This window comes from Hibiscus syriacus, unplaced genomic scaffold (genome assembly GCF_006381635.1).
Source record: "Hibiscus syriacus cultivar Baekdansim isolate YM2019G1 unplaced genomic scaffold, ASM638163v2 tig00002919_pilon, whole genome shotgun sequence".
Classification (NCBI taxonomy): Eukaryota; Viridiplantae; Streptophyta; class Magnoliopsida; order Malvales; family Malvaceae; genus Hibiscus; species Hibiscus syriacus.
Window position 1 is genome coordinate 237,758 of NW_024061957.1, and position 28,000 is coordinate 265,757.

A 28,000-nucleotide genomic window follows, 5' to 3' on the forward strand; every position below is an offset into this window, starting at 1 on the left:
TATTCTGTTTCACATGTTGAAAAAGCTATCGTTTGTTGCTTCTTTGATGACCATGAAAATGTTGCAGAGCCGATATGAAATAGATATCCAGTTGTGTTTTTCTGATCGTCTAAATTTCCCCCATAATCACTATCAGAATAACCAACCAGCTTCGAATTTTCTGATCGCGTGTAGAATAAGCCATGACCTGTTGTACCTTTGACATATCAGAGGATTCTTTTTGCTGCAATCCAATGATCTTGTTTCGGATTCTCTATGAATCTGCTTACCAATCCCACATCGTATGTTATGTCTGGTCGTGTGATAGTCAGATACCTTAGACTTCCAACGATGCTTTTAAACAACGTCAGATTCACTTGCTCTCTTGTTGAATTCACACTTAATTTGACTCCTGGTTCTGCTGGAGTGGCTACCGGCTTGACATCTTCCATTCTGAATTTTCTTAAAATTTCTTCTGCATACTTCTTTTGTGATATAAATATTCCTTCTTGCATTTGCTTCACTTCAACTCCAAGAAAGTATGACATTTCTCCAATAACTGTCATTTCAAATTCTTTAGTCATAACTTTCTTAAAATCATTGAACATACATGAATTATTTCCTGTGAAAATCATGTCGTCCACATATAAGCACACGATCATGATATCACCGTCTTCATTTTTCTTTTGTATAAGGCATGCTCGTATAGACTCTTCATGAACCCATTTATCTGGAAATATTCATCAATTCTCGTGTTCCATGCTCTCGGGGCTTGCTTCAGACCATATAGTGCTTTCTTCAATCGGTAAACTTTGTCTTCATGTCCCTTTTTAATGTATCCAGGTGGTTGCTCAATATAAACTTCTTCTTCTAGGTAGCCATTTAGAAATGATGACTTCACATCCATTTGATAAATTTTCCATCATTTTTTTGCTGCGACTGCTGTGAGAAGTCTGATGGTCTCGATCCTTGCTACTGGAGCAAATACTTCATCATAGTCTATTCATTGTCTTTGCTTATAGCCTTTGACAACTAGCATCGCTTTGTGCTTCTCGATTTTTCCTTCTTTATTGGTCTTTGTCTTGTAAACTCATTTTACTGCAATTGGGTTATGACCTCCTGGTTGTCTTGTTGGCTCATATGTATCATTTCTTTCTATTGATGCAATTTCTTCATCCATTGCATTCCTCTATTTGTCATCTTCAACCGCTTCTTCATATGTTATTGGATCACTGTTCACAAGTAAGCAGAAAAGTGAAACATTATTTAGTTCATAATCGTTGTACCTTTCTGGCATTCTTCTCTCTCTTATGGATCTTCGAAGTTCTGTGGGAGGTGCTTCAGAATATTCTATTATGTTGCTGGCATCGTTGCTGCTGCTTGACGATGATGGTATATTTTGTTGAAGACCTTGATCATCAACTTGTTCATCATCTTTATCTTCATTAAAAAATAGTCCTTCAACTTTCTTTTTCTCTTTGCTCCATTTCCAATGGTCTGCTTCATCGAACTCAACATCTCTTGAAATAATTATCTTCTTGGTAAGAGGATTATATAATATGTAAGCTTTGCTTCTTTTATCATAGCCAATGAAAATACATTTTTCTCCTATGTCATCAAGCTTCTTTCTGGTCTGTTCAGGAACGTGGGCATATGCGATGTATCCAAAAATATTGAGGTGTTCAACTCCTAGTTTCTGACCACTCTATGCTTCGTTTGGCGTCATATACTTCACACTTTTTGTTTGACATCTGTTCAATAGGTAAACTGCAAATCGAACTACTTCAGCCCATAAATTTCTCGGTAGTTGCTTGCCTTTTATCATGTTTCTCGCCATGTCAAGAATTGTGCAATTCTTTCTTTCTGCAACTCTATTTTGTTATGGCGTGTATCTGGCTGTCAGCTGATGGATGATGCCATGCTCCTTGTAAAATTCTTCAAATAACTTTGATGTATATTCGCTTCCTCTATCTGATCTGAGTATCTTCAAATATTGATCGCTTTGTTTTTCCGTCATTGCTTTTAAATTCTTTCAATTTTTCCAACGCTTCTGACTTTTCTTTCAAGATGAAATCCAACATTTCCTACTAAAATCATCAATAAAAGTTAGGTAGTACCTGTTACCGCCAAGCGATGATATATCAAAAGGACCAACTATATCTGTGTGTACTATCTCCAGTGGTCTTCGGGCACGCCAGGATCTACCAACTTCAAAGCTTTGTCTATGTTGCTTTCCTTTGATGCAAGCCTCGCTTATTTGATTTGGAGGGTTGATCTCTGGTAGTCCTTTCACCATGCTTGTTTTTGATAACAACTTCAAACCAAAAAAATCCAAGATGTCCATATCTTAGATGCCATAGCCATTATTTGATCGTGGTCTTCATGCACTTGACTTCTCCCGACTCGATATCAATTGTAAAGAGACGATTTCTAGTCATATCAGCTTGGGCTATCAATTATCCTTCTTTATTTTTGATGGCAAGCGAGCGGTTCTTCATCTGCACTTCATATCTTTTTTTCAGGAGTTAACCAAGACTGATGATATTGCTTTTCAAAGCAGGTACATAATAAACATCTGAAATGTGTTTATTTTCTCCATTTCTCTGAGTAATCATGACTTCGCCTTTTCCTTTTAGTTTTGCGTACGAGCCATCTCCGAGCGTTACTCGTCCATGGATTATTTTATCTGATTTCACAAATAGTTCCCTTTGACCACACATATGATTACTGGCACAATTATCAAAATACCAAATATTTTTCTTGTATTCTTTATTTCCTTTATAAGTGAGGAATACATGAGATTTTTCAATTTTTTTCTTATTGAGCTGCTGCTACGTTATTTATTTCTTGTTTAGGAGCAGATCTACAGTCATAACTATAATGACCATACTTATTGCAATTATAATATTGTACCTGAAATTTACTTCCTTGTTGATATCTGCCCCTACCTCGGCCTTTGAATCCTCGTCCACAGCCTGATGTTGAATTGTTTTCAGTTATTTGAACGATGTCATATGATTGACCACCAAGTCCACGAGTTCCTCGTCCTCCTTTGTATCTTCCACGATAACCGCCACGATTTCCTCGACCTCGTGTGTAGCTGCTGCTAGCTTCTCCTTCATTGACATTAATCTTGCTTTATAGAGCTTGCTTCAGATTTTCAGAATATTTATTTTGTTTCATTTTCTGCTCATGGGCTTGAAGTGAACCCACAAGCTCATTAATCGAAATTTGGGATAAATCTTTTAATGCTTCAATTGCCACCACCACGTATTCGAATTTTCTTTTCAATGACAGCAAAATTTTTTCCATCACTCTAACATCATCGAGTGATTCGCCATTTCTTTTCATTTCATTTACGACCGCTTTCACACGACTAATATAATCATCGATGATTTCTGTATTTTTCATTTTTAACATCTCAAACTCAGCTATAAGAGTTTGTAAGCGTACATTCTTTGCTTTTTCGACACCTTGTAGAGATTTTTGCAAAATCTCTCACACCTGTTTTGCGGTCTTCACATCAGAAATATTTTCAAAAGTAGATTTGTCTACTCCTCGAAAATAAAGAACAACAATCTTTTATCTTTTTTCTGGGATTCATTCAATATCTTTTTTTCTTCATTGGTCAGGGTTGCTTCTGCTGCTGCATTGCAGGCTCGGTGTAACCATCCTCGATGATATCCCAACAATCTTGGGAGCCTAGTAACACCTTCATTTAAATGCTCCAATTGCCATAATTTGTCTTTGTCAATCTCGGGATTTATGGTTGAATCCTGTTAGTCATCTTTTCCACCATGTTGAACTCGAACCAAGCTCTGATACCACTTGTTGGAAGCGTAGATGGGCTCACAATAATTTATAACTCGAACTTCTATTCAAACAAAATACGTTACAATAAAACTACCTCAATATTACAATACTGCAATACTAGCTGCTGCTAGTTTACAAACTCACCAATATTTTAAGCTTTCCTAAGCTCTCTCAATTCTCTCTATTTTTCTCTCGTATATTTTTCTTTCACTCACTCTTATTTTTTCTTCACTCATCTACATGCTTGCTTTGCTCACATATATATACATGTAATAATCCGACTTTGAAAATGTTAGAAGCTTCTCAATTTCTCCATTGTTTGCCGCCTTACATGATGAACATATTTGCTTGTATTCATTTGTTTTCATTAAAAATCTTTGTACTACTGTGTTGCCGACACTTTAGTTTTCCATGGTTGCTTGCCACGTTATTTCTTTTGTTCTTAAGCATTAGCATGCTTCCAAAAGTTGCAGCCATTTTATAATTTTTTATGGGACCACCTAAGTTTTCTACACTCTTCTTTGAGTTTGACTTCAACATTTTAGTTATGCAGGTATTTTGAAGTACTATAGGAGTATGTAGTTCAAATTTAGTCCAAAGCATACTTAAAATAAGGGTTAAAGTAAAAAATTAAATCGATTTTTTTTAAAAATCCTTTTGCATTTTTTTGAATATGAATAAAAATTATCCTATTTTATTTATAATTTTTTTTCATTTGAAATTTTCACGTAAAATCTTGATATTTATTTTTCTTTTTACGATGATTTTTGTACTTATCATTATTATCATACATCTTATAACAAAAACAATCAAGACCAATTTCTCCATCCATCTCCACCATTGCAACTACAAGAAGAAAAACCCCAATACAAGACAATATCATTTGTTAAAGTTTGATTGATTAATTATTTGACGTATGATATTTTATAGATATATGTCAAAGAAATTTAAAGGGTTTTCAACAAGACAATACTTACGAACTTACTTTAATTAATGGAAAAATATATTAGTTTTACTTCCTAAACCAAAATGACAAAGATTAAGATCAACTGTATAATATGTGTAAATATTGGAAATGAGCATTTAACTATATATATATATATATATATACTGCTATAGCATGGCATTTTTATCCTATTTCACACTTCTTTGTAGATGAATTTAGCAGAAAACCTTGTAGCTTATTGTCTCATATGGAGGAAGATGAGCATCCGATCGAACCCATTTCCGATCTTGGGATCGACAAGATTAATGTGCGTATGTTTGATGATGCCAACTGATATGCCAACTCTAGTCGTGCATCGATCCTGCCTCTGCATTATTGAGCAGGGAAGCCTTCATACTACCCGCTGGTTTCTTTGGAAACCAGATTAGTTGGTAAGTTTGAAGAAAACAATTGTTTTAGAAAAAAAAGAAGAAAAACTTATATGTTTCGTTCTGTTATGATAATGAACATTTTGTATAGTTATAGCAGTCGGTGGTTTCTAAATTTTGAGGCATTGGTTGAATCATTTTGTATAATTTGGTCGAAATTTTGCAGATGTATGGAATTCTCTCTTTGATTGTAACATGGTTTCGTTCTATCCCGACAAAAGAAGAAACGGAGGAACACAGCTCAGAAACTCACACAGCCTGCATTAGATCATGAAAACAGGAAAAAATAAATCATTTCCTAGTCTGGTTAGAACATGTTTGAATTGTACAAAATCTCCTCGTGTTTGATTACTCTATATATCTCTTATGTACATGCGTCTGTCAGTTGGATGAAACTCTAATGTGTAGACCATTTGGTGCTTCCACTCTTGGAAATTTCATCAATTTTTCTCCCCCAACTTCTTCCCATCTGCACCCACAAAACAAGATTCATAATCAATTTTCTTTCCTCTTTTAATGTTATTTTTCAGAATGATTTTATTTCTAGTTGATTAAATTACCTGTATCTAGTTACAAAATAGTGAAGGAAAGTAGAAATTTCTGCAATCCCAAGCTCCTTTCCTGGACAATGCCTGGTGCCTCCTCCAAATACCAAGAAATAGCTTTGAGATTCCAAGCCCTTGTCCTGTATCCATCAATCGTTTCAAATTAAACATTGGATTTCATTCATTGGTTGAAAAGAATTGCAGGAAAAATCAGGGTTACTAACCATCCATCTCCATGGATTGAAAGCTAATGGATCTGGGTATAGGAAAGGATCATAGTTTACTTCCCTTGTATAAACATAAATTCTCCACCCTTTAGGAATTACAAATCCTGAAAGAAAAATATTAGTCATTGGTGAAAATTCAATCATTGACAAAACAAGACAACGAATCATCCATGGAACAGTCCAGCTGGACTGGTAGGTATGTCATTGTTAATCATGATAGGGGTAAGGTCCACCAAAGCAAGATGAACTCATTTTCTTTTACATTTTTTTATAAGAGAATTGTTAAAAAAAAGGTTGGAAAAAGTGCAGTGAACTGCAAACTCAGCTTCTTGAGCCCATAAAGTTGAAATTTAGAAAGTTAAAGGATCAAAAAGAATTATTTCAATATTTTAATGGCTCACCATTTAGTTCCATTTCATGTGTAGTTTTCCTCAAAACTCCATTAACAATTGTAGCTAATCTTGAAGTCTCAAAAATCACCTGCATCAAAAGCAGAACACCAATCATTAATTATTAGAAAAGAACGAAGGGTTCTTCAGATAAAAAAAGTTGCAAATTACTTACTGCTCTTGTAAATCTCATTGACTTCAGGTCATTCCAATCAATTGGTTCATCTGCTTTTTTTCTTGCTCTAATTCCCATATGCTCTTTCTGTGTGTGTGTGTGGGGGGGGGGGGATATAACAGTAAAATCAAAACCAGAGGAAATAAATGAAACACTGATATAAAACAGCTCAAACTTGAACTTACTCTTAGCTCTTCAAGAACTGTTGGATGATCATGGAGATACTTGATAGCCATCATTGATGTAGTCGAAACAGTTTCGTAACCAGAGTACAAGATTGTAATGATTTGATCAATGATCTCGTCATCACTTAGTTTATGACGATTACTGTCATCGTTTCTCATCAAGTAACCAAGCATGTCCTTATGGGATGATTCTTCACCATCTCTTCTCTGATCTATCAGTTGTCTCAGTATCTTCAAAATGTTTTTTCTTGCCTGCAAATCGTAGTCAAGACTGTAAGAACATGAACCGAAATGAAAGACAGGCTTGTGAAATTATACCTGAAATCCTCGACGATAATTTGTTCCGGGAAGATCAATAGGAAGCGATAAGGTGCCTAAAACGAGTTTAAAGAACTCAGGCATGAATTCTTGAGCTACCGAACTGGACTCAACGCTGGCGATTTGTTTAAGTGATGATAAAAAGGCCATCTATATATATATATATATAAAGAAGCATATTAGAAACAGAGGAACATTTTTGAATGTGAAGTACACAAAGACACAAACCTCTTTAGTCTTGTCTTGGATGTTAATGACTTTGTTGTCCCAATTACTGAGGAAATCTATTATGAATCCATCGATTTTGGGCAGAAGTTGTTGTCTGATCATAGTGGGGCTAATGAGGGCAAGGAGGGCGCCTCTCATTTGCTTATGAGTGCCTCCATGGACGGCTGCGATGTTGCATTTGCCCAAGATATCAAGCATGGACTGTGGGTAACCGGGAACAAGCCCCTTGGCTTCGTTCATTAGAATATATCTGTTGAGCTCTGGATCCATGGAAACAACAGTAGGACACCCTAGGATATGGGATTTGAACAAACTGCCATACCTGTGTGTAATAAATATAACCAAAATCTCCATAAAAAAACCCATGATTTTACTTTTTTTAAGTGACAAAGAAAACGGAGTTAAAGATCACCTTGCTCTTTGGTTTTTCATGAAGTTAGGGCCTTGCTTGAGGAACTCGGCGGTTTCCCCAAAGACAGGCCAACCCATTGTACCAGGGGGCAGACCTTTCTTCCTGTACCTCATCTCATTCCATCTCAAAACGGCAGCGCATACACAGAGCACCATTACAAACAGCCCAATAATCACCATGAAAACACCCATTGTTTCTCCCAAGAAGCTCTCTCTTCAATGGCTATGGCGGTTCCCTCCTAACTCTAAATTAGCAAGAATGATACGTACATACATACATATATATATATATATATATATATATATATACTACCCCCACTTCTATAGGCCAAACCATGTAGTACACTAGGAAGGGACCCTACCCTTAAGGACCTCAAAAGTAATATAATCAGTCCAATAAAAATTGATACAAGAATCCATGTCTATTTGAACAATTTTTTTACTAAGCTAAGTAGCCAACCCTCTTAATTAAGTAGAAATATATTTGAATCTTAAACTCTTTTCACACTTAAATATGATTTAAAATATTAATTTGTAGATTAGGACAACTCATTCTTCAAGATGTTCAGTATGAATTTTTGTTTGATGGTTAAGGTCAGAGATACCATTAATATTATTGTAAGATTCTCGAAGAGTTTTTACTTAATACAATAATTATTTAATTTAAAATTTTTTTTTATTATATTTTAAAAATAAAATATAGAGACCAAATCTAATATTTTTTTTATCTCAATATCTAATTTTGTAAATTTAGAATATATGAATCAAATATACAAATTAAAGGATTGAATTAAAATTTGTAATAATTTTTTTTATGATGAAGAATGATTTGGATATAATTAGTATGAAAACTATATAAAAAATTAACAATAAAAGGAGTTAGGAAGTGTGTGAAGATGCACATGCAAACCACTCTATTGGACTTAAATTTTAAATTATTATTTATATATATATATAACATGTCTGCCAATAGGATCTGCCCATGGAATTACAAAATACCAAAAGAAAGATATATAAATAATAATAATTAAAATATAATATGATAGACTAATATTATAATTAAATTATGTCACAAAATTTAAGAATCTAATCTTTAACATCGATTAATCAAGTGCTTTCTATATGTTATAGTTCCGATCGACGAGGAAAATATATTTTATTTTCGCAGTCAATTTAATTGATTTTGAGCATGTACAAGAATAAATTATACGTCCAACTTTTTATTTTATGTTTATGTCTTAATATTTCATATATAATAATTTAAACGTGTTTAACGATAACAATATATAAACAATTAATGAATTAAAAATAACAATATATAAATTTCGAATGATAATCAATCTAGAATCCATCATAATAATTATCTCTCTCCTTAGATCCACAAATAACATAGACAACCGATAATATCTTTCTATGATTTCTTTTTTAAAAAATTGAACCAATACACATGTTATAATGTATTCATTTATTTTCATAAATAAATTCGTCAATAAACTTGTTTATTAATTTGTTTATTATCTCATTTGATATTTTTCCATAAAATTTATATATATTTTACGTATTTACAATAAAATTATTAATACTTATATTTAATTATTTTAAATATAAAAATAGAATTATATCTATTTATGATTTGTTCCTTTATCATTTATACATATATTTTTAGTTAATCATGAAAATGTTTAATTACATTTTAAATTATTTATCATATATTAAATAAACATATTCACGAATGAATATGTTAAAATGCAGAAAACTAAATTTATGTATTAAAAAAAGCATATGCTCGTGGACATCTCTAGCATGTGACAAATGGCATGGCAAGCACCTTTTAATGTTAATAATTTGCACAGAAATAAGATAAAATTTAATTGAGAGAAATATTGCCGACACAAGGATTGGTATTTGATTAGAACGCAAAGAAGGGAATGGAACCCATCAATATATTCAGAACAAACTGAAAAGGAAAGAAATCAGACAGATAACAAGGATAAAGTAATACTGAAAAACAAAAATAGAAAAATAACTATTATTATTCTTTTAACATTAAATTACTATATTGTTTATTATATATATTTATTGTTATATAACAGAAAAATATGGTTCTTTGTGTCGGTGACGATTTACTTATTTTAATTTAGATAAATTAATTTATTATAATAGTTAAAGAGTATGATTAAAAAAACGAGAGAATAGAGAGAGAAATATAATGTATAAAATGATATTTTTAACTTAATCTATATTATTTATGATATGGTATGATAATTATTAATTATTTATCAGATGGTATGATATTTATTCTTTGGTTTAAGCTTGAAAAAGCTTGAAATAAAAAAAATCATAAATTTAACTCTGTTAAAACTTAAATTCGAATTTTAATTTGAATCTTAGGTACACGAAAATCTTATATTGCATTTTTTTTTTAAAAAAAATCATCATATAAATGTTAATATTATTAATATTTTTTTTAAAAAATTTAATGTATTATTTTTGAATTTTTCGCGAGTTTTTCGATTAATATAAGGTGCTTATAAGTAGTAATATATGTTTCAAAGACTTTCGATCATTTGACAATGAATATTTAAATATTTTGTCGTCGTTGATGCTTAAATATAAAACCTTTGAGAATAACAACCATTTTCTTAATCACTAAAAACGTTTGATTAGTACATATTTTAGATGAAATGTTGGAATACGGAAGAGATAAAGGAGGCAGAAGGGAAGGAGAGGAATATCAACCCACACGCACACATGAGTCTCATTTGCCGTTTTGGCTTTTGCCATTAAATTAATAATAAACAAATAAATAAATTTTGAAATATAAAGTTGTGATGTGCATTAAAGTTGTTGCACGAGGGCATCTTTTTTGTTCTCTTCTGCAATTCCCGCCAGAATATACATATATATGATAACTACTTAATTTCTTCCTTGCTTACATTTGTTATTTTTCTCTTCATTATTGATTCCCCCACATAAATTCATCAATCATTATAGTCCGAACACATGCGTCCGTGCAGTGTATTTGAAAAGGATGACCAATTATCCTTCCCAGATCTTAATTTTGTTTAGTTTTTAATTAATTAATTTTTTATATTTATTTAAGATTAAATTACTTGTTGATATTAGAATGAATAGAATTGATTTAACTATTTTTTTAATTTTGAATTATTCATGTTATTAAAGTCAATTTGAATTTTTTGGATAGATTGCTCATATTATTATCCAAGAAGCAGTATACAAAAACACACTGCTACAACAAATACAGATCCCACAAAACAGACCAAAACAAACCTTCTAGGAGGTAGCAATCCCCCAAGCAAGGAAAAGATTACAATTAATCACACTGCTCTTAATCACTATTCTAGCAGCTTTTACTCTAACTATCTCTTTAATACAATTTATCACATTTTCAATATCTCTACTACTCCCCTAAACTGTCTATGATTCCTCTCCTCCCAAACACAGTAAATGTAAGCACACCAAGCAACTCTAAGGATAAACATAGGGAAAGATTTTCCTTTAAATCGAGAAATTGTCCAGCTAAACTCCTCCTCCCAAGTCCCCACAGCTCTGTTAACGTTACACAGTCGTGCAATTCCCTCCCAAATAGCCTTTGAGAACGAGCATTCAAAGAAAATATGACTACGAGTCTCAGACACAGCTTCACACAATCTGCACTTTTCATTCACCTCAATTCTCAAACGAGCAAGTCTATCAGCAGTTGGCAGCCTATCTAAAATAGCCATCCAAGCAATTAGCGAGTGTTTTGGTATGTGCATTGGAAACCAAATAACCTTATGCCAATCAACCTTCGCACTTCTCCCCCTAATCTCCTGCCATATCCAGCGAGCATTTACCTTGCCCCAATTCATAGTACCTGAGAACAAAGGTTGCAAGTCATCTCTGGTTTTCAGGATCTTTCGCATACTCCAGCTGAAAGAAGGCTTGCTCTTAATAGACCAGAAGTCCACCCCCTTAAGAACATAGGATCTCACCCAAGCAACCCATAAAGATCCCTCAGCAATAAGCAATTCCTTTACCAATAGCATAATACATGCTTTGTTCTAGCATTGTAAATGCTTAAGACCAAGCCCCCCCTCAGACTTAGGAGTACAAATAAACTCCCAGCTCACACGAGCTCCCTTAGCTGGGACATCCCCTCCTTTCCAAAAGAACCTGGCACAAAGCTGGTTCACTCTCCTAACAACAGCAGCAGGCAAAATTAGTTGCCTGCACCAGAAGTTGGCAATGCTGAACAAAACAGCCTTCACCAGCTGCAGTTTACCTGCATAACTCAGCCATCTGTTAGACCAAAGCTCCAACTTTGCTTTAACTTTCTCCACTAAACTAGCACAATCTTTCTCAATCAACTTCCTGGGGACAAGGGGAACCCCCAAGTATCTTACTGGAAGGCAACCTATAGTAAATCCAGTGATCTCTTGAATCAAACTCCTTTGATTACCATTCACACCAGCAATGAAAACTTCAGTCTTAGAGGCATTAAGCCTAAGCCCAGACATCTCATAGAACCTATCCAATACACATTTAACTCCTACTATAGAGTCCAAACTACCTTTGCAAAAAATAAGCAGATCGTCTGCAAAATATAAGTGAGTTAAATGTACTCTTTTGCACTTAGGATGAAACTGGAATATTTTTCTGAGGCAACAATGTTCAACAATTTGGATAGGATGTTCATAGCTATGACAAACAAGTAAGGGGATAGAGGGTCCCCTTGCCTAACTCCTCTTTTACCTCTGAAGAAACCCACAAGGCTGCCATTCAAAACAATAGAGAATCTGGAGTCCATAACACATGCCACAATCCATTTCCTAAACTGGTCAGGTAGCCCCAACCCCTTCAAAACAACAAGCAGAACACCCCTGCACATTGTCATCAATAGAACCAATCTGCCTTGTAAAATAGTTCACCAATTCTGCAGCCATGGAATCAAAAGTTTCCAATTTATTCCCATCCTCATCAACAAGGACTCTAATAGTGTTTTTCTTCCTTTTGACTGCTACCTGAGAATGGAAGAACATAGTACACTGATCCCCGTCAAGTAGCCAGTCAACCTTAGCCTTCTACTGATTCTCTTTAACCCGAGTTTCAAGCAAACATATAACCTCAGCTTGCATATTATCAATACGACTCATAACACTTTTATATTTTTTGGGATGATTAAATCCCCTAACATTCCAAAAGACCACAGTCATGAGACAGAGATAATGTTTGTGCTTCCCACTTCACCAAGCTTCTTTGTCTTATCAAGATTATCCTTCTTCTTTACTTTCATTTCCTGGAGGATGTTAGAAACACCCTGGGAAGCTAATCTAGGCCTCCTACCCACTCCCTCGACCTCTTCCAACAGAGAACCCAGAACTTCGAATTTGTTAGAAGAGCCACCAACATGCCCCTTATTCTTTTCACCTTTTTCCCCCTACCTCTTCGATTAGATGCATGATCAAGAGGCAAAGCATCATCCCCCTTAGAATTCCCTTGTACGAAACATCCAGCAACCTTGCTTGATAACATATTAGTCATTGTTTGCCCAACAACTGATTGAATCTCCATAGAAAGCTCCCCAGTCTTCTCATTATCAACTTGAACTGGCCTAGACATATCATTAACTACAGCAGTAGTTAACTGTTTCTTAAGAGACAACTCCCCTGCCTTCTCATTATTCTCAAGAACTAACCCAATAACATCATTATCAGCAGCATGATTCTGCCCAACATTCTCCTTTTCTATACTAGCTTGCAGACCAGTTTCAACCAAAGGTAGTCCCACACTACTTTCTACTCTCCCTTGATCTAAATTACCCAACACAGTCAATTTGTATGACATTTTAGGAGCCTTATCCTTAACTCTCCACTCCTTCCTTCCTTCAACTCCACCAACAGTGCACATCTTATCCGAGTGACCAAATATTCTACATTTAGAGCAGAACGAAGGGAACCAAGGAATGATCACCTTCACAGTACAAATAGACCCATCTCGTAATCTGATTGCAACCGAACGAGGCAACCTAGAACCAGCCTCAACCTCAACACAAACCTTAGCAAATTCCAGTCGTTCCTTAGCAGCCGTGATTGAGTCCATGTACAATGGAACACCTAGGGCACTAGCTATATAACTCAGCCCGTTCTTGGAGAACAGTTCAAGAGGAACATTGAAAAGATGAACCCAAACTGGCATCCTTTCCAGATTAAAATCAAGCCGCTTTAGATTAGGCTCCCACTTTCTCAGCACCAACGACTTGTGTTGAATATGCCAGGGGCCGTTCTCAAACACCCAATCGCGACTAGCCCCATTAACAAATGAGAAAACATAAAGGTTAGAACCAGCCAGACTAACCTTGACCATCGATTTCCTTACATAATCTCCACCAGTTTCTGCAAGGAACCAAAATTGGGAGCCGACCCAATAAATTACCCCACCAGAGAGAATTGTCACTCCGAAATCCCCTCCTCAAAAACATCAACCGGAGGAACCACCGTCGTAGCACCCTCACAGCACTCCGGAGGGAAGAAGTCCAGCGATTTCTCCTCAACGCCATAAAATAAACTCCTCCAATCCATGGCCGAAGAGCAGTCAAACAGAATCCATCTCAGCAAATTCAGTAGATTCGAACGATGAAAACCAGGGAAAGAAACCCTAAAACCCAAAATCAATAGACCTGCTATCGAGAGAGAAAACAATTATTCCCTAGAGAGAAAACGGTTTTTTTTTGAGTTTGAATCGAATTTAAATTTATACAGTTTGAATAATGAAAATTTTAGCTAATAAATTTGACGATTTTGTGATTTGGTCTCTAGTTTCTTTATTTTTTTCAATTCTTCATGCATTTTAAGGTCATTTTTGACAAAATTTGAATCACATTCTACTAAATCAGTGTAGAATACATATATAACTTTAATTCTTCTTTTTCTTACAACAAATTTTCTATTTTTTCAATTTAGTTCATGATTGAAACCCTACACTAAAAGTACAAAAAGTAAGCGGGTTAAGAGATTTTACTTGATTGAAAATTGGCTTGCACTCGACAATCAGGCCCGACCCTGAGGGTAGGCGAGGGGTGCGACCGCCTAGGGCCCCGGTTTAGAGGGGCCCATTTTTGAAAATATTTTTAGCTTTTAAGCAGATCCATTGACAAGAAACCGAGGGTGAAGTGCTGGAAGACGGTGATAGTGAAGCTGAACCAGACGAAGCATCCAGGCCCCATGCTCCACTATACATTAATATTAGGGGCCCAAGTTATTTTTTTAGGGGTCATTATTTTTTATTTTACTTAGGACCCTTAAAATGTTAGGACCGACCCTGTCGGCAATGTGTTATTATTAGACTCATACAACTTATCTGAATGATACTATTACTAACGGATATGTTTGCCAAGTACCAGTAGGTCCCGTAGGATTGAAATTAATGTTGCCTTACTTGTTTGCATGAGCAATCTTAATCGATAAACTGGCGCAGACAAATAGTTTTTCATCGGCAAAGAAGATGATGGTAAGGTGTTTGATGAATTTCCGGAACGAAGGTTTTGCATTTAATGAGATTTCTTTCGTGATATGTAGAGGTGGAGGCGTGGATGGATGTTTTGTCCGAATGAAATGATGAGTAATTAGCATGTAAACAAAATTGAATTACCTATATTATTAGCGCATGCTTAGCCATTTTCTTTCTCTGATAAGGTACCTGTTCAAATTACAATCAATACATTTACATAACTATAATTAGAGTCAATTATTATCACACACAAACAAACAAATCAATAATAAAAATATATTTAAATCTAAACTGAAATAACTGTGAAACTTGAAAGACTTATGAAATTGAAATGTAATGAGTTAGAATGGTTGGATTTTTGCCTGCTCGCCCCTAACTTGAGAATTAATATTATATTCACCTCAATTCGATCACAGAAGAAAGAGGAAAGAGATTGGTTTTGTGGGGTTGAGAAGATATGATGATTGAGTGCACGTGTGGTTACTTGTGTCCACGTGCATCTGTTTTTATTCACTCAAAAATTGATTGATTTTTGTCTTTGTGTTTTTAGTATTTCCTTGCCTTTTTCTTTTCGTCATTTTGCCAACAGATTTGGTCCTATCTTCTTGTCTTTCTACTTTTTTTCCCTTCATATTTTATAAATTGTATTATTAAAATTGATAATAATTTAAAATTTGAATGGCTCAATTATAATATTTTTTAAGTACATAAATTGATAGTGCGCTGAAAATGAATGACTATTGGATAGTTTTTTCTTATAGAATACAAGTTAGTTTTATTAAAAATAAAAATATTTAAAATTATAATGAATGTTTACAGGTATAATTATAGACTAAACATATAATTATAACATTTTGTTATAGTTATTGAACAAGAAACTAATCACTTAAAATCACAAGGGCCACACAAAAAAAAGGTTAAAGAATCTAATCAAAAAGTTCGAACAAAAAATAGTTATTGCAATTAGAGTCGAGCGACGCAAGAACATTATTTACGGACGCAAATCGCATATTCAAATTTAATATGAGGGTAACAAGAAATATCATAATAATAATAAATAAACGTCATCTTGATCAGTAATAACGATTTTAATTTTTTTTTTATAAAATAAACAAAGACAACGACCAAAAGATTGAAATCATGTTAAAAGGATGAGAAAAACCATGCGAATCTATATGTAATAGCACTATTATTGATTTGAAGAAAATTTCCTAGAGCGTGTAAGATGCCTTTCTACATAGCTGTGTTAAATGGGCCAATGCTGGGATCCTGACTTTATACATAAAACAAAAATCATTTGGCAAATTAGCATAGAGTTTCCTCCAATTATAAATGAATGCTGGAACCACCATTATTGGATTAATAATTCCATATTGGAGGACCTTCAATCATTCGAGATGTCTAAGGTACAACATTTTTAATATACGGCTAAGAAAAGACGCTATCAGAAATGTTAATATATATTTTTAACATTTCTGGTAAAACGATACCTAAAACATTATTTTTTTCTACCAGAAATGTTAAATATTGGACGCTACTAAAATGTTTAATATTTCGGTAAAACGCTACCTAAAACATTATTTTTTTTTACAAAAAATGTTAATATTGAGTGCTACCTAAAATGTTTTTTTTTCTACCGGAAATAGCAAAATTAACATTTCCGATAAAAAATAATGTTTTAGGTAACGCTTTACTATAAATATTAAAAAATATTAATATTTCCTTAACCAATTAAAACTGTCGTAAAACAGAATTACCCCAATCATTCATGTAATATTGAGCAGTCATATTATGATCCTTTTCTTCATTAATCAAACAATTATGCTTTAATACTATTGTTATTGTCATTTCAAATCATTCCTTAATCCTAATTCCCCGATTTCCATGTCAACTCATTTTCTTTTCACTTTTCATTCTTATGCTTAAGCCATAGTTATCCAAATTTATTGGTATCAACTGTTATTAAAATGGTATATAATGTTATTTGTTTTTATAACACATAATTTTTTAAGAGTTGAGTTTGATGTCATATTTTTAGATTGAGTTTAATTGGTTATCATATTGATCTATCTTGGATATAGAGCATCAAACTCGACGTTAATAAACACTCACAATTATCAAAGATAGTTCACAATTAAGTTGTGATAATACCAATTTGTCAACGAATTATCACTATTAAATGCATTTTTTATGTTATGATTAATGATGTTTATCCTTCATCATTGATTAATAATGGTGTTTATTTGTATCATGTTTGATTGGATTTTTAACATTTTTTTATAAGTTTCAAATTGTATTACCAAGAAGCAGAATACCGCTACAAAGTTACAAAGTAAGTGGGATCACCAACAGAAGTTTTAGGGAATACCCCATGCTATACAAAGCCTACTCTTTACAACGTCCGAGCAATAAAACCAACTGCTGCTAACCTTCACCCTAACAACCTGCTTTATAACCTCCACAGTCTCCTCCACAATCCGAGAACTACCCCTGAATAGGCGAAAATTCCTCTCTTCCCAAACATAACAGATATGAGCACACCAGACAAGTTTCAAAATGAGAACCAACGAGGACTTCCCCTTCAAACAAGAAGCAGCCCAAACAAGTTCCCGTTCCCAATCTGTAACATCTCTTCTCAAACCACAAAGTCTCGAAACCTCACCCAAACACAACACGAAAATGGACAATTGAAAAATAAATGATCTCTAATCTCTAAAGCAGCAGTACAAATCACACAATTAGGATCGACCAAAATAGTTATTCTCAAAAGCTTATCTCTTGTGCTAAACCGGTCTAAAATGGCTAACCAGGCAATGATCGAATGCCTAGGAACGTGTAAAGGGAACCAAATTACCTTTTACCATGGGACATGAGACTCCCTTCTCCTTATCTCACCCCACAGCCACGAAGTGTTAGCACTTTACTTATATGTTTTATATATATATATATATATATATTAATTCCTTCATTAATTCCTTCTCTTCTCTTTGTCAATCTTGTTTATATATATATATATATATATATTAACCCAGCATTAGGTAACTTTATGTTGAAAAAAGGGTACCAAAAAGCATGTGATCTGGTGGCGCTGCTTGGCCACAACGAGGATCAAAGCGTAGCTCTTGTGGGACTAAACCTTTCGACAATGCCCCAACTGCTCGTTGCCCCCTCGTGGGTTTTTCGTATCAAACTCGTCCTTGCTGCACATTGCAGACATTTTGACAAGTACTTGACACTTTAAGTCACCCCCAAAACATTTGTTTTCTTTTTCTTTTTTCTTTTTTCAAGTTTTTCGTGTGATTATGCGAAAAATGCTTTATCATTTATGTTCATCTTTTTTTCTTTTCCTTTTTCCCAATGCCTATGGTGTTTGTATATAAATGTTTGTTTCTCTTATGAAATCTATTTCCCGTTTTCTTTTTTTCTATTTCATTGCAGCTTTTCAAAGCATGAAATTTGATGATTCTCGTGTTGACTTCTTTTATTTTCCAATTATTAACTTCAAGAGACTTGTAGCTGTCCATCTTTTTTCCTTGGAAACTTTGAGCTGGGAATTTCAGCTTGGATAATCAAAGTGCCTACTGTACTTTTAAGAGTGTGCAAATTGTCAATGTTTAAGAGATACTATAAATAGATATTACTTTGTAATCACCTCATATTATTTGGAAAAAAAACTTTCTTAGGATCACCATAGGACCAAACTGATATCTTTTTTAATACTTCAGGGTATAGCTTTTTTAAAACGTTTAAGAGTGTGTTTGCATTTTTATTGTTATTCCGAAGATTGCAACCAACACCTCACATGGTTTTCCCACAAAAGATTGCTTAATTATCTCATGATCGCAAAGTTTTTTTTAGATAAATAAAAGAATATTATTACCCAAAAGAGAGCAGTAAACTGCTATAGAACAAACATCAAAACAGATATATATACAGTATAGACATCAAAACAACCAAAGTGGAGCATGAACAACCAACATAAAGGTTAGTCAATACCCCTATTGGATACAAAGAGAGATATCAACTTTATCTATTCTATTGATTATCCTATCTCTTAGTTGAATTCTAACAAACTCCTTAATAGCTTTAAGGATTTCATCAACAGTTCTTGAGCTTCTTCGGAATAACCTTTTGTTTCTTTCTTCCCAAAGAGAATAAATAAATGCAGTCCATGCAAGCTTCAGAATATTTATTAGGAGGGAGTTATCTGTCCAGGAACCACATGCCCAGGACATTTGATGATCTCAGGACAATGAAGATCTCCGCAAGCCGGTTAGTAGTAAGATTTCCTTCCATAGAGAGCTTGCTAGTGGGCATTCCATGAACAAGTGATCTCTTGTTTCCTGTGCTTCTTTACATAAAACACATAAACCATCAGTAGCAATACCCATATGTTATAATCTAGCTTTAGTAGGAAGTTTGTCCAAAATAGACATCCAAGTGATCATGCTGTGTTTAGGAATGTGGAGGGGAAACCAAATCAGATTACTCCAGTGAACTTTGTCTCTCTTAACCCTAGTCTCTTCCCAAATTGCACGAACTGATATGTTGCTCCGGTTGAGAAAACAACGTTGGCTTCACTCCTTAGTTTTAGTAATTTTTTTAAGGTCCAGCTGGTATTAGTACCGCTATCAATGTGCCAGAAGTCTTTATCGTTGAGGACGTAGTTGTTTAGCCATGCAACCCACAATGAGCCTTCACCTGCTAGGATATTGCGAATAAGCTGGATCATACACGCCTTATTCCACTTTTTTAAGTCCTTTAAACCAAGTCCTCCTTCAAGTTTCAGTTGGCATATCGGTTGGCAAAATTGGTAAGTATTAATGTATTGTAATTAACATTAGTTTATATAATCATATATCTCTTTTGCAGTGTGTGTAAATTAAACTGTGCTGATAAGAACAAATAGTTTACGACGACCATAGACAGTTCATCTCTTTTTATTTAAGCGGCACACAACCAGTTAAAGAATGATTGTTGGTCAGTATTGAGATATTCTGTCTCCATAAGGAGGTAAAAGAAAGAAGAGTGATATCTAAAGGTTATGACTTCCCGATATAACTTCTTGTGGTTCAAATGGATCTATCAGAGGTCGCATTGAAAGATTATGCCTTCCCGATAGATAAGGCTCCGGAGACCGAAGTTGCTCTTTTGAGGCCTTCATCGTGAATACGCGAATATATTTTATGGGGTTCTTGATATCCAGAGGTGATACAACAAACTGCATTTTCAATAAGATAAATTGATTGGTGACATGACAAAGCATGTAACCCAAGTCCTTCACGTGAACTCAAGAAAGTTAATGAAAGACACGATGATACATACATATTACTTTGGAAAAAGCGATGAATTCAGAAGAAAAACAAAAGGTCTATTATTGAGATGGACAAAGGAAAGATGAATGGTTCATCGGCCTACGAGTTTAGGCCAATATGTCGGGCCATGGAGGGAAGCTAGATGCTCATTGCCACTATGGTTGCAAAGGGCTGAACGTATAATTATCAAACGATTCTTCCTTTGTATTTGTTATTTTCCTTATTTTAAAATTTTAAACCACCTTTTAATCACTACCTTAGCTGATCTTTGTAGACCATCTTTCACACAGTGCATTATGGTATAGCCCTCATTCTCATTGTGCTCCAATGCAACTAGTTATCGAAAAATAATCAATAACGAGGGCTATACCATGATGCATCGTATGAAAAATGGTTTAGCCCTCCTTGTGCTCTAAAGCAACTAACTGCTTCATGTGATCATAATTAATTAATATGCGATGTTTGACGGATTTAAAAATAATAAAAATTTACACGAATCAAGTGACTTTTAGATCATGACAACAAAGTTTTGTATCTTATTGGATATGAATCATATGATAGTATAGAAAATAATCCTAAAAATGATTTTTTTAAAGAAAAAAGAATCAGCTAATTATTAATCTAAGTTGTTGCATGTAAAGACAATATCATCACCTTAACATTTTCTACTAATTACTGTATTTTTTAATTAGAAAAATATTGTTCGTGTATTATTGCACATGGGAGCTGGCTAACCCCGTGTGTGTTTCAGTATTTTAATGGTGATAAATTATAGTCTTTCAAAATATTGTTTGTGTATTATTGCACATGGGAGCTGGCTAACCCCGTGTGTGTTTCAGTATTTTAATGGTGATAAATTATAATTACGAAAAAGGATGGTTCAAGGATATTTAAAAATAATCGTATTCTATAAAAAATTTAAATTTTCATATAATTTAAATATTTTTTATATTTTTCTTCGATAAACTATTTCATCTCTCTTAAAATTTTATAAAATTTTAATATACAACTTAAATGTTTGCGCCCGTCATGATTAGAGATGCAACAAAATTGCATTCTGCGGGGCTAGACCTTTGATTCCGACTCCTAAAATTTTATAAGTTTATCCCTAATATAAAATTATACTTCTGTATGTTGTTGTATTCAAAGTTCTGGACATTTCAGCAAGAACAGAGTTATACAAATCCAAAAGTTCTTCGGACAGATTCATCATAGATGAGTTTCTCGGTTAATGCCATGTTTGTTACTACTGTAATAAAAATGGTGAGAGTTCTACAATGAAGATGGTTACTGGTTTAAATACAGAAATGGACATGCATACAGCAGCACAACTGATAAAATCATAGTGAATCCACTGACCCATACATTTAAATGAAACAACTGCACCTTTACTCTCGCTTGAACTGCCAAGCATCACACAACAGCACAAACCAGAACTTCTCACCGTGCAAGCCGTGCGTGGTTCTACACTTGAACTGATTCCGTCAAAAAATTGTAGCAGATTTTGCAGTATAAAAAATGGTTGGACTTTATGCGTATCCGAATAAAAATGCCATTGCAGCCACGAGAGTTGTCAACAGACTAAGTGTGGAGATAAACTGGTGGGAACTGGCGTTAGGCAACCAAGGATAGGCATCGGGAGGTGGCATAACACAATTATCTCCATTGAAGTAGATTCTTCTTGGGAAAGCCCAACCCTTCTCAAAAGTAAAAGTTGCTTTATCCTTACGGAAAAGTAGCTCCGACTGCACATTACCAAGCAGACCGGCTTGTGAAAGCAAATCGTTGTAGAATTTAACACCCCATAACATGGCCGTATCATCTGTTGCTTCAACAAAAGTTACCCTTTATTCACCTTTTAAAATAATAGAATCTGCAATTTCATTCTTCAACAGCTTCGAAGCCAAAGAAAATAACATTTGCTGCAATGTATTACCATGAAACAACAATATTGAGCAGAGATGTGTAAACACTATCATTTCACTCTTATTGGTAAGATGCAAAAAGTACGAAAAATGAGAAAAGCCAAGATCGAATGAACTTACTTATCGCTGTATATGGGGTCAAAGACTTTTAGTTAAAGCTGAAAATCTGAGTGAGATTGTCAAAGTTGGGGTGCTGCACAACTAAGTTCCACTGAGTATAGTTCATATTGTAATTGAAATTGGTAATTGTAACCTTAACTCGCCAGTACTCCTTGTAGTTAAGCTTAACATGCCAATGGATTCGGACCGGACACATATGGCTTGTACATCGGACCAAAGGTGCCAAGTTGTTTTTCCCTGTAGCTGGAACAACCGACGCTATATGTGGAGCTTTTGGAGTGCACATTGAAAATGAAAAGCTCAGAAAGGCAATATAGAATCGAGATAATAATCAGCTCCAACAAACATACTCCGGGCAATAATTATAATCTTTTTTTGGCAGAATTAACTTACTCTACACAACTCCCCATCTGAGAAGTATTTTGGCAGCCACAAGCACATTGAGGGCAAGGTATGATGGTTTCATTATAGAAGGATGAGAACGAGACGCAACAACTAGGCGTCTTCTGAGCTAGAAATTGCGAATATGTGCATGTAACATTCCATGTCACTGTCATAAAGAAGCAGTGTCAATTACAACCATCTACACAAATAGAAGTTCAAATGGTATAATAATTAATGTTGTATGTCAACAAAATGAGCGTCCTGAAGGAAAGCCATTTCTACCAAGTTTAGCGATGAGAAATTTGACATGTGGAACAGCTAAAAGAAAGTGAATAACTTACTCAAAGCTTGCGTGACTCTTCTTTTGTCTGCAGTCATAAATCTACTGGGTTTCACGATTTTTGCGGGTCCACACATGTAACCAGGCCCTGGTGCCTTCAAAGTGAAGTTCTTAGGAACTCTAACAGTCTTAGTTGTGGTTCCGGCTTGACCAACACTCAACTGGAATGAACTTGCTGCGGTGGATGGATCTTGCACCCAAGAGTTTAGCACTCCTCCTTCACATCAATTCGCAATCTGCTGATTATAAGGTGTTCCCGGCAATAAATCCACAACTGTCGGATCCTTCTTACAGCAATGTGGAATGTTCCCTTTGAATTTCGAACAATCCCCTTGTTCGGTTGTTTTCCCTCCCATCATGCTCCAAATCACCTCCTTCTTAGCCCATTTCCAACCTAATGTCCACCCCGGTGCTTGGATATGACGGTATTGCTGGAAGTTATACATTGTGATAACTGCCTGCTCATTTTATCCAGAATTTAATCACAGTTTCAGCCAATGGGGACAATAAATAAATCATGCCTAAGCCAAAATGACACCCATTCTCCAAACCATTGTTTCTCCATTTGTCAAATCTTAACCAAAGCCAAAAGTTTTAATTCTCCCTATTAAACGATTTTCAGTGTTATAGCGTTAGCTCAAAAGATTTTCGAAATTACAACGCAATCATACTACCCCACACTAGATAGCAAAATCATCAAATCCAAACATCATGCGCACACAAGCCCGTGCATTTATAAGTAATAACAGATGAAAGAACACTTGCAACATAACCATCAGGGGTCCAACTCATGATCTCCCATTTGATTGTGATATTTCCATTCGGGTCCAACGGATCATAGGCTTCTGAAAATGAGTTAGAGGAGAGAATTATACCAAACACATACATTTTCAATGCCTAATCATCCATTATGATAAAATATACACTAGCTAAGAATTTGAAGTAGCAAACCAGTATCAGAAAATCACTAGGCAGAAACAGCAAAATCATATTCTGATTAAACCATTAATGTCAAGTAAATAACAAACCAATGGTACGGCCTAGCTAGCATTTACCTCAAAAACTTGTGTAAATCTTAATCTCGTCCACAACAAGCAATGAAACCAATGACATTGAAACTGCATGTTAAACATATTCAAGTTCTCTTCAAGTGAAAGGAAAGTTATTATTCTAAATAGATTGAATATTATGTATAGACCATTAATTACTCAAATCTCATCATTAACAGCTGAATTTTTCTTCAACCCTCCTAACTAAACACTATCACTATCACAAGATAAAGACAAACAAAGCCAAGCTCTTTGAACAAGATTTTGATGGAATATTCATAGCCTATTATGGAATATAATTTACAGAGTTAAATCCCAGGCAAAATCCATTACCATAAACATAAAAAAGTAGACTCGAAAACCATAAAAGAAGATATTTCACACAGTTAAAGAAACCCCATTTACCAAATTCATTAAAGAATCAAAATACCATTAATAAAACCAAATATTCCAACTTAAATAGTTGAACGCATATGCCAAATTCATTTTCTCAAAACATTACTTTTTAGTTAATGGTTTTGTCCAATCTGCATACACCAAGATGATATAATGAAGGGAAAAAATAGTTAAATTAAAAAGTAGAACGCATGATATGTATTTAACAATAATTAAAGGAAAAATTGGCGTATGGAACACGATCTGCTTAGAAAAAGCAGGTGGACAGAAAATGATGTGCATGGATGTCTGCTTCAATGGGGAAAATAATAGATGGATGCGTGACAGTTGTTTGTGAGATAACAGAAAATGACAGCTTATAATATAAACAGCTTGTCGTGCGTTATAGAGAAACAACCTATGCCAATGGAGTTTGACTTCCTGCCCGGTGCTCCCACGCAATGCTTGGTAATGGTTTGTCTGTTAATTTACTAAAGTCGGTCTTTTTCGTTTTAGCAGCATCAATATTCTCAAATGAGCAAAGGATGCTAATTGCTATATCATCTTTCAGTCTCCAAAGGGTGCTAAAAGCCCTCCTAAACCCGTTAGGTTTCCGTTTGTCCTTTTCATTTAAAAAAAAAGGGACAGCTTTGGTTAAATAACACTAGAGATCACTTAATTATGAATAATTTATAATTAGATTACTATACTTTTAAAAATTATACCAATCACTCTATTTATTGATTTTAACCAAAAAAAATCATTCCATCATTATAGCATTAACTAAAATTTTACATTCTGACCACTCAATTATAAATAGGTTCAAAATTTGGTCACTCAACTTTGGATTTGATTCAATTTTGTTTGGTGTTTTTTTTAATTTCTTCGTGGAAGTGATGGTTCTAAACATTAGCTGGGAATAGAAAAAAATTGAAGCTTATGAAGTATGATTGTAACTGTTAGGATGCTTGCAAGCAGACACATACACATTACAGGACTGAAGTAAATTAAAAAAGTAAAGCAATAATTGCATAGTTAAAAAGGTTACTTGGAATAGGAAACAATTAAAAAGTAAAAGATTAATGACTGAAGTAGATCCATGCCACAAGAATTACCAAGTATCATCTTCAGCTAGGAAGTTCTAATGGATAAAGGAGAGAAAATGCAAGTAATATCATCACAATCAACTACATTCTAGGAATTTTAATCTTACGACAAAATTGTAAGAACTTGTTGAAGCCGAAAGGGCATCACAGAACCTGCTAGTATAGTGATAGCTGAGTAGAAAACGGCTTGGAGAAAAGGTCAATAAATAATGTTAAAGATTCTGCTGTATGCACAGATTCTTTCTCACCAGTTATTCACAGGCTTCTCAGTTACGCATTCGGTTCTTCATTGTCAGCATCATCCTCACCATCTTCATCTTCATCATCATCATCGTGGTCACCAATGCAATCATTCTTGGAGTCATATTGACCATCATGATTTCCACCATCTTTTCTACCTAGCTTGGCATATTCCTCAAGTGATGTAGAAGGAAAAATTTCACCCACCCTACCATTTTCTTTGTTGGCTGTGGTTTTCGATGAACTTTTGGAACTACTTTTATTCATTTGTTACAAGCAAAAGGTGGATCAGCATTAAGGCATTTGGCAGAATAAATTACCAGGGAATAACAAATTATCGTACTTAGGTAATTTACTTTGCCAAAGTGTACGGTATACATATTAGTAGCTATCAGATACCAAGTTCATTGACAACGTTGATATATCAAGAATAACTTCAAGTACATATATCCTGCTCAGCTAAGAAACAATTAACTTAAAAATAACATAACATATGTTTAAATTTTTGGATCTCAATTCTAAACTTGCCGATGCACAGGTATACTGAAGGCAAATTTTGCATATTACCTTTTTCCTTGAACAAAAACAATGGACTGAATCATGAGAGGCATAAGAAGAAAGTCGCATGCCTTATCAAGCTGACAAAGACTGAATTGTTTATCTAACAAGGATATATCTTTTTTATGAAGTAGGTAACAGCCAGTAGCAGTTGTGGATCTAAGGTTCAAATACCAGCACGCCATTGGGTCTTTCCAAAAGGAACCATATCATCTCAATCAATGTAAATCCAATTCAAGAAAGACTTATATAACTTCTAAGCATTTAGTTAACTCTTTCTTTCACGAGTCATGTCAAGAAATTAGCATAGAGGTGTAAACAACACAGAGCTTGATTCACTAGAACTTATCAATAATCATGATTTAAAAGTTAGAAAAATTCAACCTAAATCAAGAAACTCGTACTTAAATCACTCACAATTAGGGGGAAAAAACTGAAAGCAATGTAGGAGTCGTAATTGGACACTTACGGCTCGTAACAATGTTCTTCTATCCCTCTCTCGAGCATTTTTAATTGCCTGAAACAACATTCAGGAAAATCAATAGACACAAATGTAACATCTAAAAAAAACCACACCGAAAAAATTGCACCAAACCAACCTCTTCAAGCATCTTTTGCTCTTCCTCCACATCTGCAGAATCCCTGTGCGAGCAACACAATCACACGTTCAATGTTAGACCTTCTGCCCATAATATATGCATTGGAGACAAGAAATCAAAAGTTCCTCAAAAGATTCAAAAATAAACCTCCCAACTATTTGATCAACATGACATCGACACTTTGCACATACTTTTTGCTCCTTAGCACATCCTAAAACAAAATATTCAAATCCAATTGATTAATTTTCATAAAAGATTACAATTGAGATTTGACATACATTTAGCTCAATTTGACAATAAACTGTGGAATCAAAACAAGAAAAGAACTAATAGCAGAGGAAACGAACCAGAACAAAGATTATGATAGGCTTGACGCACATTACGTTTGGTGCAAAGCTGACTGCCAAAAACACCAAACCCAAAAAATAAATATTATAAGAGTCCACAAAAAAACCATTATTTTTCTAAAAGAAATACTTACCATTTTGCAGGCTCCGTTAGGGGTTTATATTTACCGTAACGACGCTTCCAGTCGATTTGTTCTCTGCATCGAGGGCAAACTCCAGTTATTTCAGAGTAAGGCCTTAGCTTCCCTCCAACTTCCTATTAGAAAAAAAATTGAAATATTTAAAAATACAATACAAAAATATATGATTAAACCAAATGGTGGTATTTTGTTACCTTCTCGTTGATTTTAACACCGGCGTTTGGCTTCCAGGCGTAACTGTTTTGGTGCTTCGGTGGCCCTCGCCGACTGCTCATCTTTTGCTTGCAGGTTGCCGATTCGATCACTCTTCTTTTGCTCACTTTTGGAATTTGTTAATCAAACCTAGACC

The 28,000-nt window shown here is 34.5% G+C and overlaps 2 protein-coding genes and 1 pseudogene across 2 annotated transcripts; all 3 read right to left on the reverse strand.

Moving 5' to 3' along the window:
• Positions 1-9: 9 nt before the first annotated feature.
• LOC120163233 lies at positions 10-27,999 on the reverse strand. Its single transcript, XM_039173213.1, has 13 exons — positions 27,846-27,999; positions 27,646-27,767; positions 27,512-27,564; positions 27,312-27,375; positions 27,165-27,207; positions 27,035-27,082; positions 26,575-26,645; positions 26,407-26,458; positions 26,076-26,274; positions 19,724-19,728; positions 14,002-14,017; positions 1,266-1,413; positions 10-109 (listed from the first exon to the last, which is right to left on the reverse strand). Exons 1-13 carry the CDS (start codon positions 27,924-27,926, stop codon positions 10-12), a joined length of 1,002 nt encoding a protein of 333 aa, XP_039029144.1. The 5' UTR covers positions 27,927-27,999.
• LOC120164120 (cytochrome P450 85A-like) lies at positions 5,362-7,861 on the reverse strand. The gene is made up of 9 exons (XM_039173876.1): positions 7,646-7,861; positions 7,234-7,555; positions 7,006-7,155; positions 6,688-6,939; positions 6,503-6,589; positions 6,340-6,418; positions 5,936-6,042; positions 5,727-5,851; positions 5,362-5,635 (listed from the first exon to the last, which is right to left on the reverse strand). The coding sequence occupies exons 1-9, from the start codon at positions 7,834-7,836 to the stop codon at positions 5,548-5,550; spliced, it is 1,401 nt and encodes a 466-aa protein (XP_039029807.1). The 5' UTR covers positions 7,837-7,861; the 3' UTR covers positions 5,362-5,547.
• Positions 21,683-24,207, reverse strand: LOC120164129 (annotated as a pseudogene).
• Position 28,000: the final 1 nt, after the last annotated feature.

Coding starts and splice junctions, on each gene's coding strand:
- LOC120164120 (XM_039173876.1), bottom strand. CDS start 7,836: ATGGGTGTTTTCATGGTGATTATTGGGCTGTTTGTAATGGTGCTCTGT. Junction 6,590..6,687: donor CAGTTCTTGAAGAGCTAAGA/GTAAGTTCAAGT, acceptor ACACACACACAG/AAAGAGCATATGGGAATTAG. Junction 5,636..5,726: donor TATTTTGTAACTAGATACAG/GTAATTTAATCA, acceptor TTGTGGGTGCAG/ATGGGAAGAAGTTGGGGGAG.
- LOC120163233 (XM_039173213.1), bottom strand. CDS start 27,926: ATGAGCAGTCGGCGAGGGCCACCGAAGCACCAAAACAGTTACGCCTGG. Junction 26,459..26,574: donor GTTTTTGTTCAAGGAAAAAG/GTAATATGCAAA, acceptor TTAGCTGAGCAG/GATATATGTACTTGAAGTTA. Junction 26,275..26,406: donor CAACGTTGTCAATGAACTTG/GTATCTGATAGC, acceptor TGCTTGTAACAA/ATGAATAAAAGTAGTTCCAA.